The 16,674-nt window shown below is 40.1% G+C and overlaps 1 protein-coding gene across 14 annotated transcripts in view; it reads right to left on the reverse strand.

Annotated features, from left to right (window-relative positions):
• Positions 1-2,469: 2,469 nt before the first annotated feature.
• The window catches only part of PHLDB2 (pleckstrin homology like domain family B member 2), a 113,970-nt gene continuing 99,765 nt past the window's right edge, over positions 2,470-16,674 (reverse strand). For all 14 annotated transcript variants that reach the window (XM_046002197.1, XM_046002191.1, XM_046002199.1 and 11 more), the window contains 5 exons: positions 11,933-12,023; positions 10,855-11,001; positions 8,588-8,807; positions 4,018-4,103; positions 2,470-2,943 (listed from right to left, as the gene is read on the reverse strand). In XM_046002197.1, the coding sequence (XP_045858153.1) occupies positions 2,803-2,943; positions 4,018-4,103; positions 8,588-8,807; positions 10,855-11,001; positions 11,933-12,023 (685 nt within the window). In that variant the 3' untranslated portion in view covers positions 2,470-2,802. The remainder of the gene's footprint in view (positions 2,944-4,017; positions 4,104-8,587; positions 8,808-10,854; positions 11,002-11,932; positions 12,024-16,674) is intronic.

Consider the following 16,674-nt stretch of genomic DNA (forward strand, 5'->3'; position numbering starts at 1 on the left):
ATACTTAAGTTAAGCCACTTTATGTTGGTCATAAATTTTGGAGCAATGATTGGTGCTAGAGTTAGAGGCAAAGTTGGATACAGTGAATCAGCCTATCTTTGGTATGTCTTGAGAACCTGTCTTATTGGAACATACTGAAAAACTTGGTTAAATAAAAATTAAATAGATCTTTCTTGAGTGGTGTAGTGCCAGAAAGACAGCAAGGAGGGCTACTTGATTTCAGGTTGTACTCCAAAAGCTGGTAAGCTATTTCACCAATTCTCCATTAGGCCTGTTGTAAACTACAAAGGAATTAAATCAGTAAGGTAATACACAATGTACATCACTTCACTATCCCTTGTATCTTAATAATCAACATTTCTCACGGTGGTTTTTTGGATAATTGCAAATATTCTTAATCATTCTTTTCCTTATTCTCTCCCTTTATTTTTGCAAATCTTCTTGTATTTTATGTGCAGCAAAATGAAAAAAAAAAAAAAAAAAACAACAAAACTGACTTGTCTCCATAATGGGAAAAGCACCGTACATGGACTGTTTTCTTTATCCACCCTTATCAGTATAACAAATCAGGAAAACTTGTGGCTGGGTCAAGTGAAGAAGCTTTTACCCACTATAATGGGCTTGAAGTAAACTAATCTGTTTCCATATCCACTGTCAATATTATATTCCTTAACAGGAGTGATAGGACATATTGTGCAGGGCCATTTCTCTCTCTGAAATCTGCTGCCATAGCCCAGGGAGACAAATGAGTCACTATCAAGTAAAGCCCTTAATTCACATCTGCATGATTTTTTCCCTGCTGGAGAAGTAGGCACAGTCCTTGCAATCCCCAGTAATAATTCCATCTCTGTAAAAAGAGAGTAAGTAAAGTAAGAGTAAGAGGTCAGATTTGTCAGGGGTTATCTCACTTTGTTAGCAACAGGAATGTGACCAGAGACTCAGAATTACTTCGGTTTATAAAACTACAAATTGTAATGTGAACACACAACTTTTGTGGAGATTCACAACTGACTTTTGCTGATTAATCCATTCTCTGTCATGTCACCAACAGGTAACTGCCTCATGAGAGATGAGTTTATTTTCAAATGTGAAATCTGGTCAACATTTTAATCCATACTCAACACATTTTAACACACATTTTAAAAGGTTTACTACATCATGCAAGATATAATGCTGATTCGAACATCTTTATAATCCTATAAAGTACAGTACAGACAAGTTATATTGACCAACAAAATGTTAGCAATTGCATTTCACTCTTTTAGATCATTATGGGGTTTAGGGTAATTCTCTGAAAAAAAAACACATTATAAAAATGTCTTTTGCAATCATGACCTTGTCCTCCACTGTTCAAGTAAAATCATGTGTCATCAGTTGCAAAATCTTGTTGGCAACATGTATACAAACAACACTGCAAAGTTTTAAGAATTGTACCCTATCAGGCCTGACAAAGATTTTATGGACACTTTCAATCTAATTGTTTCACCTGTACTAGTAAGCAAAGCCATCATTTTCTACTTCTATTCATTTGCCAATTTTTAGGAAACAGTACGTTCATACTTGCAATACATACAACATGATAAACCAGGATAAAGTCATTTGAAAACTGTTATAAAATAGACTTGCCTGAAGTCATTTCATCCAACAAAATTAATTTACCTCTAAAAAACAAAGGCTAAATGTAAAGAAATACATAATGAAATAGTACATTGCAAAGAACATTAAGTCGAAGTTCATTTTCCTTTTTATAGAACTATGCTACTTCAGTAAATAAGTATGTTAATTGGTCTGTTCTTTGGTGAAACAGAGGTCTGATTCATCGTTATATCACGTGAGGATGCAATCAACAGCTGTGTTCCACAAAAAAGAGGAAACAGACAATCTAAAGGAAATCAGCTGCTGGCTACCTTTATTCTCAGCACTGGGGATGGAGAAATCTTCAGCAAGCCATGAAATAGTCTCCTTATCTTAAATTGCTCAAAGTGACCAAATGTCTGTTTAATAAGGCGGCTGCTGCCTAAAACACACAGCTTTTTGTTTTTTCTTCTTTTACAAAAAGTGACTTGCTCTATATGTACAATAGCTTATACCAGTAGTAACTCTTCAGAGTCAACATTCTAGACAGTTGATGGCATCAAAGTCCCCTTTGAAATATTTTTTTTTTTTTTGCGAAGAAGTAAAAAGAAGGGAGCCAAGACGTGTGCAAAATGAAGAGTAACACTAAATGCGATTCATCATCTGGAACTACCACTATTAAAGAGAAATCATATCAAGTCTTTGGTTTAGGCGCAATACTTAATAATTAGGGCAAAACTCCTCCTAAAAATATATTCCCTTCCAAACCCTTATTTGCTTCTATTTATAAAATAACCTCCAGCAAAATGCTTTTTAAGAAACCGGTTGATAAGCAATAATGTCACTACCAATAACTAGGGTGCTACAATAATTTCATATTTCCAAGTACACACATTTTGTAAACCGTTCCGTTTATTTCACCAAAGTAAACAATCGGCAAGAATAGTTTATAAGAAACATTCCTATTAGTGATGCTATTTACCAAAATAGTGGTCCCCCCCCCCCCCCATAGGTGCTTCAATCCTTTTGCTACTTATCATCCAGCTTTGGATGTAAACCCCTTTTCTTCTCTTTCATAAATGACTTCCCGTTAATATAAAAGGAGTTCTGAGTATACACAGCGAGAGGGATGGGTGTGCCGGGTCCTCCCGTCTGGGATCGAACATGGCTTCGTTCTCGTAGGAGATTATTGCAGTCTGCCCTGCAGTCAGCGGTGGCGTCCGGGCCCTACAACAGGAAGTGCGTGTAGCCTTCCGCGCCGGTGACGATCACGTCCATCCAGATCCGCATGGCTTCCGGCGACGGCGCAACCATGTAGTAGATTCTGTCGTGCGTCTTGACGCTGAAGGTGAGCAGCGGGTTAGGACTCTAAAGTCAAAAAAGGTAAGGAAGGTGAAACAAACACCCTCAAATCACATTAAGTGACCCAGACATAGGGGAGGGCTTCTTCCTCTTTAAAAAGTTCTAGATGTATGGAACTCTACAGTGGTGTTACTGTTGTTCTCGTATAACTTGGGGCCCCACCTGCAGCAGCTTTCTGGAGGTCGGGTGTGTTTCCTGACTTTCTGCACAAGAGATCTCACACAGAGAGCTCGTCAGTCAGTCTGCTCAGCAGCCACGTTGTAGGCAAAGCTCTAGCCAGTACCTATTTGATAGTGGATGCTCCATAATTGACAGCACTTCTTAGCCTGCTAAGCCTGCTAAGATTCTTCCTTACGATCAAGTAGGATTACACACTCACCAAAAGTCACTTAACAAGGTCTTCTAAACTAATACTGTAAGGGCCTACTTAGCCAGAGGGAGCCATTTTGTTGTTTAGGCGGTAAGCTTAGATTGACCCTGCCACTCCCAGAGGAACTTATTTGCAAAGCCCAGCTACAAGGGCGGGTCAGACCAGGCGGAGACATCCAATCAGTGGCTGCGCATACTGTCTCCCTAGCTACCAGGGAGAGTGGGCCCGGCCTTTTGGGCCCCAATTCTGACCAAAGTGATAGGCTAGTTCAAATATCTACTAGGGTAAATTGTAATCTCATTGGCCACCTGTGTGTAGCCAGGCTCAACCACATGGCCTTTGCTCTATAAAAGTTAGTCTGTGAGGCAGGGAAGGGTTGCCTTTTTGTAAGAGATGGCCCTGACCAGTCAGTTTGATTCTCAAGCTTGGTGCAAAATAAAGCTTTGCTTGACCTCGCTTTGTATCAGTCTTGCTCCTTTGATTATAGACCCTAACAATACGACCAATTTTCTCACTTCACCATGACTTTTTTCCCCCTCAAAAGATCAGCTGTATTAATTACTTCTGTGTTCGCTTTTGTAGAACCATAATTATTATATCAATCAGTTATGTCAGAACAACAAATCTAAATTGTTTGGGGTTCAAAAAACATCTTTTCTCCCAACTGAATTATGCATTCAAAGGAGAGAAATCTGAAAATCAGCGTTTACCTTATTAGCATTCTTGAGGTGATCATAATACACTTCTTCAATGGCTTGGAAGTATATCACTCCTTTTAATTTAGCTTCATGCTTGTCTGCAATAATAGTGTTAAAATATTTTATCACCATGGAATGACTGGAAACATTATAATTTCAGTATAATTATTACAATACTGATCCAGTTTTTAAATTACCTAAGATTAATTTGGATAATTTAGGTGAAGGCATTAGCCCAGTTCTATACTGAATAAAACAATGAAAAAAAGGAAAACTCAGCCCAAACCTCAGAGACTAATTGACTTTGCCCAAGGCTTTCCAGCAAATCTTCAGTCAAAAGACAACCCAGAGCTCCTGACAGTCAAGTTAGCACACAAATTATAACCACCACTGACACTGATACAAATTATCTCCTCACATTCTCCACACTAGTGGTTGTCCCGGAGACATTAGTATGTAGAGCTGTTGTAATGAAATTTGTAAGAAGGGTATTTTTTGGACATAATTTAAAATAATATACTACTTATATTCCTTTCCTATGAATTTCTTATCCAGCATGCTTTTTCTCCTGTTCCTGATAGAGCTTCTTCTTCTTTTTTAAAAATATTTTTATTTATTTATTTTACAGACAAAGATCACAAGTAGGCAGAGAGGCAGGCAGAAAGAGAGGAGGAAGCAGGCTCCCCGCTGAGCAGAGAGCCTGATGCGGGGCTTGATCCCAGGACCCGAGCCCAAGGCAGAGACTTTAACCCACTGAGCCACCCAGGCACACCCTGAAAGAGCTTCTTGTCAGTAATTTAATGTCCTTTCAATGCAGCATTTTCCAAACGATTTCTAAGATTTCATCAAATTTGCCATAAAAACAAACCAAACAAAAACAACCAAGCAGGGGTGCCTGGATGGTTCAATGGGTTAAGCCTCTGCCTTCAGCTCAGGTCATGATCTTGGGATGCTGGGATCAAGCCCCACATTGGGCTCTCTGCTCAGCTGGGATCCTGCTCCCCCCCCCCCCAACCCCGGCCCCGCCTGCCTCTCTGCCTACTTGTGATATCTCTCTCTCTCTCTCTGTGTCAAATAGATAAATAAAATCTTAAAAAAAAAACAAAAACAAAAACCAACCAACCACATAGGATCCCTCTGGGATCTAATAAATTCTTGAACTATTTCATAATAAGATCATAAGATCATAATAAGATCTTAAATCATAAATGCATGTGAGCATACTAAAGAATTTTAAAAGCATGGATGGGGTTGCAAAGAAAGAGACTCTATCATATGCTGCTGGTGGAAGTGCAAATAAGAAAGCTTTGGGAAGGCAGTTTGGGAAACAAACCGATTAAAAATGCCAACAATCCTCTCACTCAGCAATTCCACTCCTCAAGCTTTATTGTATCAGAGCTACTCATGCACAAGCACATGGATTTGTGTTCATTACAGCAGAAGGCTGCAAAAAATCTGCTTGAATTTAACAAGGGACTGATTCAATTAGAGACCGGTCATACAGTGGAATCCACACAGCCACTGAAATTCAAGACTAGGTCTGTGTGTGCTTATTAGAGAAAAATCTTGAAATGCTGTTATGTGAACAAAATTATGAACAAAGTGAATAATTGGCCCCAACTGTATAAAAAAAGAAAGAATACATCGAAATAGTGAAACATATATGCAAATGGAGAAAAGGTCAGAACGTTTGTGGTGTGAAAGAGACTTTCATTATATAGACTTCTGTTCTATTTTTAAGAATTTTATTCATGAATGTCTTTTTTTCAACAACAAAAAGCTAGTCTGAAAAACAACAGCTCTGAGAAGTTCAGTGGAAAATAAAAAGCTGTTAAAGTACATTTAACTCAATATTTCCCTGACATATTTGACCCTGTTTGACCATGGACCATATTTGTATGTTTGTTTTACTCCTTCTCAGGAAACACTGTTTTAATTCACGCCACGTTCATTGGGTTTCCATCAGTTTCTGTTAAAGAGGTCAGTGTGTCTCTCAAATATTCATGGGGAAGGATTCCGTAATATTAATGCGAATGCAGCAATACTTTATTTTCTGAAAACAGATGTAAAATAAAATCTGGAGATGAAAGTAAATCTTATCAGTGTTTCAAGGAGGCAGAAAACTGGGGAATGAAACTTTTGTTTGTAGGGCACTTCTTATATGGGAAAGAGCTTAAAAAACACTGACCTCACAAGGACAGGGTGAACTAAGAGAATCAATGCTATTATAAACTGACACGAGAAAGCTATTCATTCAGTTTCCACAACATTATCCCATCGATTTACAGATGTATTTTCTGGGTCTCAGTTTTCTTTAGAGACTTTTCTAAGGGTACCGAGTGAATATGGAGGCCTGGGGGCATGATCAGCACAGGGACTTCCAACAGTGTCAGCACTCGTGGTGACAGCTCCTTCACAAACACAGAGCCCATCTACCTCAGCAGGCGCTGAAGGGGTGCGGTGCCTGGGGGGTCCAGTCCAGCCTGAACTGCGATCTCTATGGCTTCCTGTGGACTGATCTATTCCTACACTCAGTGATGTTTGGGGAGACTGGGGGTGAGGGGAGCAGACAAGATAATGATGGCTATAAACAGAGCCAAACGAACAGCATTTGTCAAACTAGGACTCCCTGGCCAGTTATATAATATGTGAATATTAAAAACCTGAATGAGGGGCGCCTGGGTGGCTCAATTGGTTAAGCATCTGCCTTCAGCTCAGGTCAGGATCCAGGGGTCCTGGAATTGAGCCCTGCATGGGGCTGCCAACTCAGCAGGGAGTCTGCTTCTCCTACTCCCTCTCCCTCCCCCCTGCTTGTGCTCTGTCTCTTGCACTCTCTCTTAAATAAATAAATAAAATCTTAAAAAAATGAAAATAAAAAAGACCTGAACGAAATGTAATTTTCGCCTGTATTATGTATTACAGTTCTGAGTAATCATTCATATACTGAAACGGTACTGGTTCTTAAAACAAAACAAAACAAAATGAAAACCGATCCTCAAGAAGTTTGAATTTGGAAAAATGCATTTACATGGTCAGAAGGAGCACAGGGTCTGACACGGGTCAGAAGGAAGGGGAACTGAACAACTAACCAGGCTGCCAAAGGAAGGAAAGAGAAGAGAAGCAGAGAAGAAGAGTGAGGCTGTTTTGTCTGAAGCTGCTAAATTAAAATTTTACTTTTGGAAAATTCTGGGTGAGATTGTCTGTGGAGACTAGCACAGTGCAAAGTTTTGTTTGTGGATTCTGCAGATGCAAAATTGGGATTTCTCATTCAACGAGCATCTCTTCTGTTGTACTAACTGAAGAGAACGTCTCTGGATTCTTAATAAACCCGACATCAGAAAGCCCAAGAGAGGCAAGCGGGGAATCCCTGAGGGTTGGGCCACCTGCTTCAGGCCACTAGCTGCTGGGTTAACTGGAGCCCCACCAAAGTGCTCCCAAAGGTATGCAGCCCTACCCCCTCCTCACCCCAATTCTGGGGCCCCGCAAGCCAGTATTCCCCCTCTTTCACATGGCTTCTCGGTCACTTGCACTTCTCTTTACAAATGTATCCTGACCTTACACCATAGATGAAGGGACTGGGCTGTTTTTTCTTATTTATGACACCGGTGTAACAATTTCTGACAGTGCTCATAAATGGTGATACCTTCACCACAGAGAAGGGTCTCTTCATGACCTCTGGCTTGATACTACTTTTCTTCAATTGTTGAAGGGAGCAGAACGTTGCCTGGACTCACAATGGATGTGTTTCCTATGTGACCCGGGAGACTTCTTAATAAGTACCTCAGTTACATCCATATTCCTGTATTTTTCAAAGATTCAGTAGGGTAGTTTTCTCATAATCCATCATTTAAAGAATCCAAAAAGAATTCAGTCACTTAGTAAATACTTACTTGTTCACTTGTTTGCTGATGAGCTTTACCCTCTGCTTCAATAAGCTCTCTAGTCTATAAACTCTAGCTGAGTGACTGTCAGCCAAGGCTGCCTAATTGTGTGTGACTTAAATAGGGCAGATGACCATAAATAAATAAACAGAAATCTTTTTCTAGCCTCATGGTTTAAAAGCCAATATGTTGGTCTAAAAAGGAACATTCCATTTACTACTTATTGGACTTCAGCTTATTTCAGAACTGGAAGAGATGAATTCACTTTTTTTAAAAAAGATTTTATTTATTTATTTGACACAGAGAGAGAGACGGAGAGAGACGGAACACAAGCAGGGGGAGTGGGAGAGGGAGAAGCAGGCTTCCTGCTGGGCAGGGAGCCCAATGCGGGGCTCGATCCCAGGATCCTGGGATCATGACCAGAGCTGAAGGCAGACGCTTAATTGACTGAGCCACCCAGGTGCTCCATGAATTCACACTTTTTAAATAATATGTAGTTTTTATTATTTCTAGAGAAGAAATTCATATCAGGGGGACTATCTAACCTGGATATAAAATAATACATACCTGCAAAGTCAAGATTGCCATTAATTCTATTACTTACCAATCAACCCATCCAGCCTGGTGTTTATTACCTTTGCTCTTTAACAGAGAGTTCCTGATTTGACTATATCACTTAGCGTTTTCTTTTAATCACTCACCTGCATAATAGGAGAATGTGCGCTTGTTCCGATCAAAAACAAACCATCGTTTTTTCCAAGTTTTAATTTTTCCACCCATTTTGATAAGGAATCCTCGGCAGGTCTTCTCGGTGATTGACACATGATAACAGGTATCGATATTGTGGCCAGCAGTCTCTACGTGGCTTCGCAAATCAAAGTCTTCCTTCCGGACAGGCAGATAGCGCGTCAGAGGTCGAGCCTGAAAGAGAAAACCATGCCAAATATAGCTAAATATTTATTGCGTTTCAGGCCACAGATGTTTAGGTGTGGACATGAACTGAAAAGCCTAAGTGCTAAAATGTCCACATGACTAAAGGAACGTGAGATAAACATTAGAGTTTTAAAAAGGGCATAGTATTTTAAGAAGGATGCTACAATATGTGGGGGTGGGAGGTGGATAAACTCAGGGGAATAGATTCTACTCCTTGAAATGGACAGACGAGGGGCGCCTGAGTGGCTCAGTGAGTTAAGCCTCTGCCTTCGGCTCAGGTCATGATCTCAGGGTCCTGGGATGGAGCCCCACGTCGGGCTCTCTGCTCAGCAGGGAGCCTGCTTCGCCCCCCTCTCTCTGCCTGCCTCTCTGCCTACTTGTGATCTCTGTCTGTCAAATAAATAAACTCTTAAAAAAAAAAAAAAGGAAAGAATGGACAGACGAGAAAATGTCATTAACCTTAGCTTTGTAGGAGGTACTTAGCACTTAAAAACAGGGACTCCTATGAGGCATTAAGTTTCCTTGGCTGCTTCCTCCAGATGAGGACTCCTTTCCTGTGAAGTTCCCTGAACCTCTCCCAATATAACCTAACATCAGTTCTTCAATATTCTCAGACAAGACCTGATGGGTGAGCATTATTTAGTACTTCCCCCCACCCTACCCCCTGCAAGATCTTCTAAAGCTCTAACACGTCAACTCACACACACTCCCTGATAGAAATCAAAGGCAGAGATGCTGGTTTTGAAAAGTGAAGCTAAAATAAGGTAAGAAGTAGAATCAAAGCCACACTCGATGAGCTGCTCAATGAACGGATATGAACAAGAGCTACATAGATGCTTTTTGTTTTACTAGGATTTGAGGAAAGGATCATCTAATCCAGGAAGCTTGTATTGCCAAGGGTCATATTTCTAAGTTGGTGTTTCATTTATTCTGTTAAATAACCCCACCCCTCTGCCCTGGGGAAAATGACCTAAATATATACTTAGAGGCAAACCTTATCATTAAGATTAAAATAGAATAATGCTTTCTGGTTTGGCTTCAAATAATAGGCAGGCATGGATGACCTTCACTGCGAATCATAATTTGGCAGAGGATCAACATAATGAAATAAAATGAACACGTTTTCCTCTGTACTTTTCCTTCAATATTTTGCCTTTGATTCTGTGGTGTTTGACTTCAGACAGATGTCACAGACACTGATGCCTCAAAACACACAGTCTTCAAGAGAGTCAGTCTCTCACTGCTGTGTTATCACACTGCCGGCAACTATAAAGAATAAGGGAAATGGCACCTTTTATGAAGCCTAGTAAACCTTGGCAAAATGGATTTGAACCTTATATTAAAGGGCACTGGATGAAATTTCATTTTAGTTCCTCAGCAAACATATATTATGTAGGCAGCTTTAGTGACAGATTCAAACTCTAAGATAAGCCAGAGAGGAAGTTAAAGGAAATGCGTGGTTTTCCTGAGTTTTGTTTGAGTTCAGTGACCTTGCACACATGTGTGGACGGCTGTAGCAAAGGGACATGTGTGACAATACAGTGGTTAGAAAACCAAAACAAGAAACCCACTAACACTACCAAGAAATTGGGTTGGTAAAATTATTTGTTCTGGAGTGTTTGCTTCCAAAAATGGCTTACTAGACCCTCTTCTCTTCCTCAACCAAAGGTTCAGTTTGGGTGTTATATTTGTTTTCAGTGGTAAGTCAAACTGCGTTTTTCAAAGCTGCTTAGAAAAAAACATGCTTCTTTTAAATATACTGCACAAAAGGGGTAGAAGAAAAAAATGTCTCTCCCATAAAAATGTACCACGCATGACTACAGAAATGTGCCATTTGGCTAGTAGATCTCAATGGGTTTTGAGATAAACATACATTTTTTCGGTCTCTGAACCCCCATCTGTCTCTTATCAGTCATATGTCAAGGGCTGCTGGCTACAAGGGGTCTGGAAAGGCATCCTGACGAGCATGACCGTCTTCTGCAGAATGACCACCGGGGGGCGACCTATTCTAAGCCATCCAGATAGTCCCACCAACCTGTGCCCTCTGTTTCTCCCTTATTTTTACTTCCTTTTCAATTAACTTCTGCCGCTGGCTAGTTTCTTCCTGCAATCGTTTTTCCAGAAGTTCTCGGCGTCGTTTTTCTTCTTCCAGAGCTCGTTTCTTGGCTTCCATTTCCCGTTCCTAAATATCATCATGCAGAACAAAATTAAGACATGTTGGTTACCCTTTAACGATTCCAACTAATGGAAAAGAAAATTCTCACTAGATAATTGCGGGTTGCATACCCTGGGTGCTTCAATAGACCTCCTAGACTAAAATCACTTCTCTCACATAGTTTTCAAAATCATCTTACACAGAAAGGCAACCGCCACATTTAATCAACAATTGAATATTAGGTGAAAATCCCACTTGTGGTATTCAGTCATTTCATACATACGACCACCGCTCTCCCACTTTTAATAAAAAGGATCACGAATTGTCACCCAACACTAATCGAGGCATTTAGCCCTCCTTTCGAAGGCCGTCTTTTAACCGAAGGCCATCAGTCCTGGTCCTTCCAGTTCCTTTGTTGCTCTGCGGCTTCCTGGCTTAAGGTCAGTGGCAGAGGAAGCTCAGAGGGAAGTCAGAAGAGGAAAGGAGGGGCCCTTTAAGGCAGGATGCAAAGGCATTTGGGGGGATTCCTCAGGAAGTTCAGATTCTGGCTTGAAATACAGTCACAATAACTTGGAATTTTAAAGATTATAATAGCACAGTTCACACAAGCTGGCAAGGAAGCGAGAGTCCATAAAGATATGACATTCCTCCTTGTTCCTTGGCAGGCAAACAAAGTGGCCATCAAAGGGAAAATGCAATACAAAGCACTCATTTTGGTCGACGCTGACACTCTACATATTTTAAATTACAAAAAAGTGTGGTGCAGTAAGGAGCCTTAGAAATCTTCTCTACCACCGTTACTTTTCAGATAAAAAAAAAAAAAAGTGAGTCCAACAGGGCTGAGTGATTACTCCCAAGATTATATTGCTTCTCAAGACGCAAGGACAGTTTCCTGTCATGTGCAGGCAGGATGAACCGTTTGCCTCACAGACTTCTTGTGTAAAGATAGTACGCCTACCCTGGACTCAAGCAGCCGGGTCTTCTCTGCGTGAGCCTGCTTCAAAAGTCTCTCCATTTCTTCTATCCTGGCAATATTTGACGTGCTGGCACTGAAGAGAACACAAAGGCCTTTTAAGAATGATGCTTGAGATTGAGGTCTCTTGACACACATACACATGTGCGCACACGCATGCACACGCACGGCTTCCCAGGAGGCGCATGACACGATCTGAGGTCATTCAAAGGATGTTACTTAGCAAAGTCATTGGCCTGAGTGGGCCAGTCAATTCAGCTCTGAAAACTGTAGGTGCCATTGATTTACCTCAGTTTAGGAGACAAACCATAGGCAAGAAAGATAATACCAAAGTAGAGTGCTTTACTCATAAATAAATGAACCCCAACTAAATCTAACAAAGTGTGTTTTCAAGATGCTTTTTCCAGAGTCTAAAAATTACAAACCATGGAAGGGTTTCCTGTTTCTTTAATTGTTCAGAGATACCAGGCCAATAAGACAATCACCGAGGTTCTACAAACATGATACCTGTGGTGTGAAGTCACTTTATTTGGCTTGGAAGCGTGTCCCCAGCTGCTTTTTTGCTATGCCTCCATACACGTGGACATTTTAGGGGGTGCCTGGTTGGCTCAGTTAGAAGAGAATGTGACTCTTGATCTCCAAGTCATCAGTTTGAGCCCCATATTGTGTGTAGAGGTTACTTTTAAAAATACACACACACACACACACACACACACACACACAGACTTTTCTTTCTTACATGATAATGCCAATTAAAAAAAACACACATACAAAAACTTCTAAAAGTTGCAACAGAAGGGTGGTGGCCGTTTTGTCAGTAATACTCATCCACCATACCGATGAGGGAACCTCCATGAAGGGAATCCAAAGCTTCAAAAGAAATGCATCTTGAGAAAGACATCATGCAGATGAGTGAAGGGAAAAACCAAAAGGAATAAAAGCTGAAGAACAGTTAGGGTAAATAAAGAGAAAGAAAAGAATGTGGAAGTGATTAACACTAACCAAAAATGTTATTTTTCTCTTACATTTCATTTGAGTGTTCTAGGAAAAAAGGCATGACCTAGGTCAAAACTTCCTTACTCTGATGTCCCAGCCATAGAGAACCAATGTTATTTCCTATGTGTGTAGACTTGTGTAGCCATTTAATAAATGCTTGTTTTCTAGACTCTCTTGGGGACAGAGATGCTTTTGTTTCTGTATCTTCCATCGCCTGGCACACAGTAGGGATTCATGCCAGATGCATTTATATAAAAATGAATTTATATGAAAATGAAAAGGATAATTCTTGGTATAGTCTCCCCATATGATACTGTTGAACAACTCAAATCTAGAATGTTTCGAACACAGGGCTAAATTCCTTTACCGAGATAAATGACCACAGTAACACAGTACGTACGGTTTATCTTAAAATCAGTAGCGGCAGTTTTACAGTAGCTTCATTCCTAACTGCCAAAATTTGGAAGCAACCAAGATATCCTTCAGCAGGTAAATGAATAAACTGTAGTACTTCCAGACAATGGAATATTATTTAGCATTAAAAAGAAATGAGCTATCAAGCCATGGAGAGACATGAAGAAAGCTTAAATGCAGCAAGTGACAGAAGCCAATCTGAAAAGGCTAAATACTGTTTGACTCCAATTTGATGACATTCTGGAAAAGTCTAAACCATGGAGACAGTAAAAAAGATTAGTGGTGGCCAGTGGTTTGAAGTGGGGTGGGGCGTGGGGGGGGGATGAATCTGCAGAGCACAGAGGATTTTCAGGGCAATGAAAACCCTCCCTATGACACTATAATGATTGATATATGATGTTACACTTTTGTGCAAACCCACAGAATGCATAACATCAAAAGTGAACCCAGTTGTAAACTACGGACTTTGGGTGATAATAACGTGTCAATCAATATAGGTTCATCAATTGTAACAAATGCACCACTCTGGTGGGGGATGTTGATAATGGGGGAGGCTGGGCATGTGTGGGGACAGGGGGTATATGGAAACTCTCTGTACCTTCTTGTCAATTTTGCTGTGAACCTAAAGCCACTCTAAAAAATCGTCTTTTAGAAAAATTGCATCCATCCAGGAAAGGAACAGCCTTAGGACTGCTGTCTCCTTAGAAGCTTAACTAATATCTCTGTACTTTGCAGGGTTACATTGGGTCCATTTTTAGCTGTTCTCCTGATAAAGAGAGAACAGTTCATTTCCATGAATTGTTGGGGGAGGTACAAAGGGGTAAGTTCTGTTCTTTTCAACCAGTAAGAATTAAAGAAAAAATCTTTAATATTTGTACAGGAATGTGTATCTTCTTTATCGAGAACAGTCAAGGTCATAGATGTTAAGTGGCACATTTCATCAGCTCAGTTAAGAGAGCCAAAGACAAACATCAGGCCCTGTAATCACACAGTATCATGTTTATATTCGATTGTGCTGTCTGTGACATCAGGTGTCTATGTCTTATGTCTCCTATTGATTTGGAAATAAATAATTTAATTTCATTAAGTCTCAGGTCTTAAAAACTCACCAATAGTCTAACCCCCATCTATCTTTTAGTTCTTTCTAGAACATACTCATCTTTTCATCTAGTTTGTGCCTGAACATTGTTAGTTACGGAAAAACTTCCTGTATCCTTTCTTTCATGGTTTGGATAACATTGTTAGAATGTTGATAAGTTGAGTCAAAACCTATCTTCCTATAGCTTCCATTTATTGGCCTAAGTATGACCTTGAGGTCCTTGAAACCTATCCAGAGGAAGGGGTTGGAAATAACTTAGAAACAAATATTTTCAGTCCATGGTTTTTCATAAATCTGTAATTTGGACATATCCTGGGGGTAAGTTTTCAAATAGTTATCTGTCTTTAAATCTTTTTGTTTATTTTTTAGAATTTTTCAGGGTGTCTTCCATTTATCTTATAATATTTATAATTAACTTTCTGCCAATTATATTCAGTTTGCTTATTTGGTGATATTTCCATAAATGTCTTAACTTTTCCTCCAAAGGAACTCAATTTTCTGAAAACACTTGATACATGAAAACAATGCTACATGTTAACACTTACCGCCTGAGTGTTCATAACCTGTAGAAACCTGTAACCTGTAGAAACCTAAAGTCACCTACTTTTTTAAGCTACATTTTATATACTTTAAAGCTTCTTTGGTTATTTGGTTAAAAAAAGACTTTGTATTCACAGATACCTACTTATTCTCTATAGCCCCACTTTTGCTATTTTTGATGTCAATATTTCCTTGACAGGTAAACCACTTTTATTTAGCAAAACTCCCGCTGCTCTGTGATACTCTGTCACCAACCATCTTTACTTTTCTGTCCCATCAGGGTTGCGCCTACACTGAAAAGAAAGGCTGCTGCAATGGGAATGCAGGGAAAAGTCTAAACTGGTCACACCCTGGCATCAATGGTAGATGCCGATGTCAGCAAGTGAAATACTGAGCTCTTGCCATGCAGAAGGAGAGTCTGATGTCCCTGAAGATAAGCTTGATACTGCATTACCTAGAACACAACACTCATCTTTGTTTTCTCAAGTGCATCCACATTACAGGAGGAGTCATGTTTCTTTCCATTGTTCCAACTTCTGACCTTCATAAGGGCAGGCACACATTTCTGATCTTGCATGTGACCACCATAAGGATGCTGGTGACACTGAGTCATCAGACCATTAACGATATAAAGATGACTAGTTTGGCGACTTCTCCTACTCAGTCATGTTCTGCTATTTTGTCAACTGAAGATTTTTTTGTGTATCTGGCCAACTTTGATACAAACCATATTCATAAAGAAAAACAAAACTTTTACCACGGGTAAAGGAATCTAAATAGCAGATTTAGGATTTTTAGGGATTTTTAGAATACTCACTTCATAGGCAAAGGTAAAAACAGAAACAAATTTAAAAAGAAAATCAAAGAACAATGGCATACAAAAAATAAGTAAGCAGAGCAAAACAGAACGAAACTAATGGGGGCTAAACAAAATTCTCCACAAAGACACATAAAACTTTTCCAAGATGGCCATCAGTGCACCAGTATCGCCATTGCATGGAGCTGGGGGCACCTGGGTGGCTCAGTTGGTTAAGCAGCTGCCTTTGGCCTGGGTCATGATCCCAGAGTCCCTGGGACTGAGCCCCACATCTCGTGGGGAATCCCTGCTCGGCAGGGAGTCTGCTTCTCCCTCTCTCTCTGCTCCTACCTCTGCTCCTTTTCTCTCTTTCTCAAATAAATAAATAAAATCCTAAAAAGAAGAAGAAGAGCCAGTATCCTAGAATATTTCTTTTCAATTAATCTTCTCAAGTATTTTTTCAGCTTTAACAAATTATTACTCCTCATAAAACATCTAGCCTTCTCTGTTAAGTAGCTTCTTGAACATTACAAGAACACAGCAAGTCTGCCGACCCTTCCTAACCCTTTCTCACATGGTTTGACACATCTGGTCCCTTTGGCACTGGGCTGCCTCTCACCACCACCCCCCAATCACTTTAGTTTTCTGCATCTCTTCTGAAAGAACTCCCTAGAATAAAATGCAGACACTGTGTGTTGACTATCTAGGGTAAAAAGCAGAATACAAACTTTTGCCTAAAATGAAGGAATCTGAAGCATCTCAAATTCAGATGAAAGTATCCCTTAGACCCAAGTTCGGCCACAGATTGCCCTCAACTCCATGCCCAGTCTTGCGCCCTGCCCCACATGCACAGTGCTGGCATTTAAGCTGCAATGAAGGATC

The sequence above is a fragment of the Meles meles genome, chromosome 4, assembly GCF_922984935.1.
Source record: "Meles meles chromosome 4, mMelMel3.1 paternal haplotype, whole genome shotgun sequence".
In the NCBI taxonomy this organism is placed as follows: domain Eukaryota; kingdom Metazoa; phylum Chordata; class Mammalia; order Carnivora; family Mustelidae; genus Meles; species Meles meles.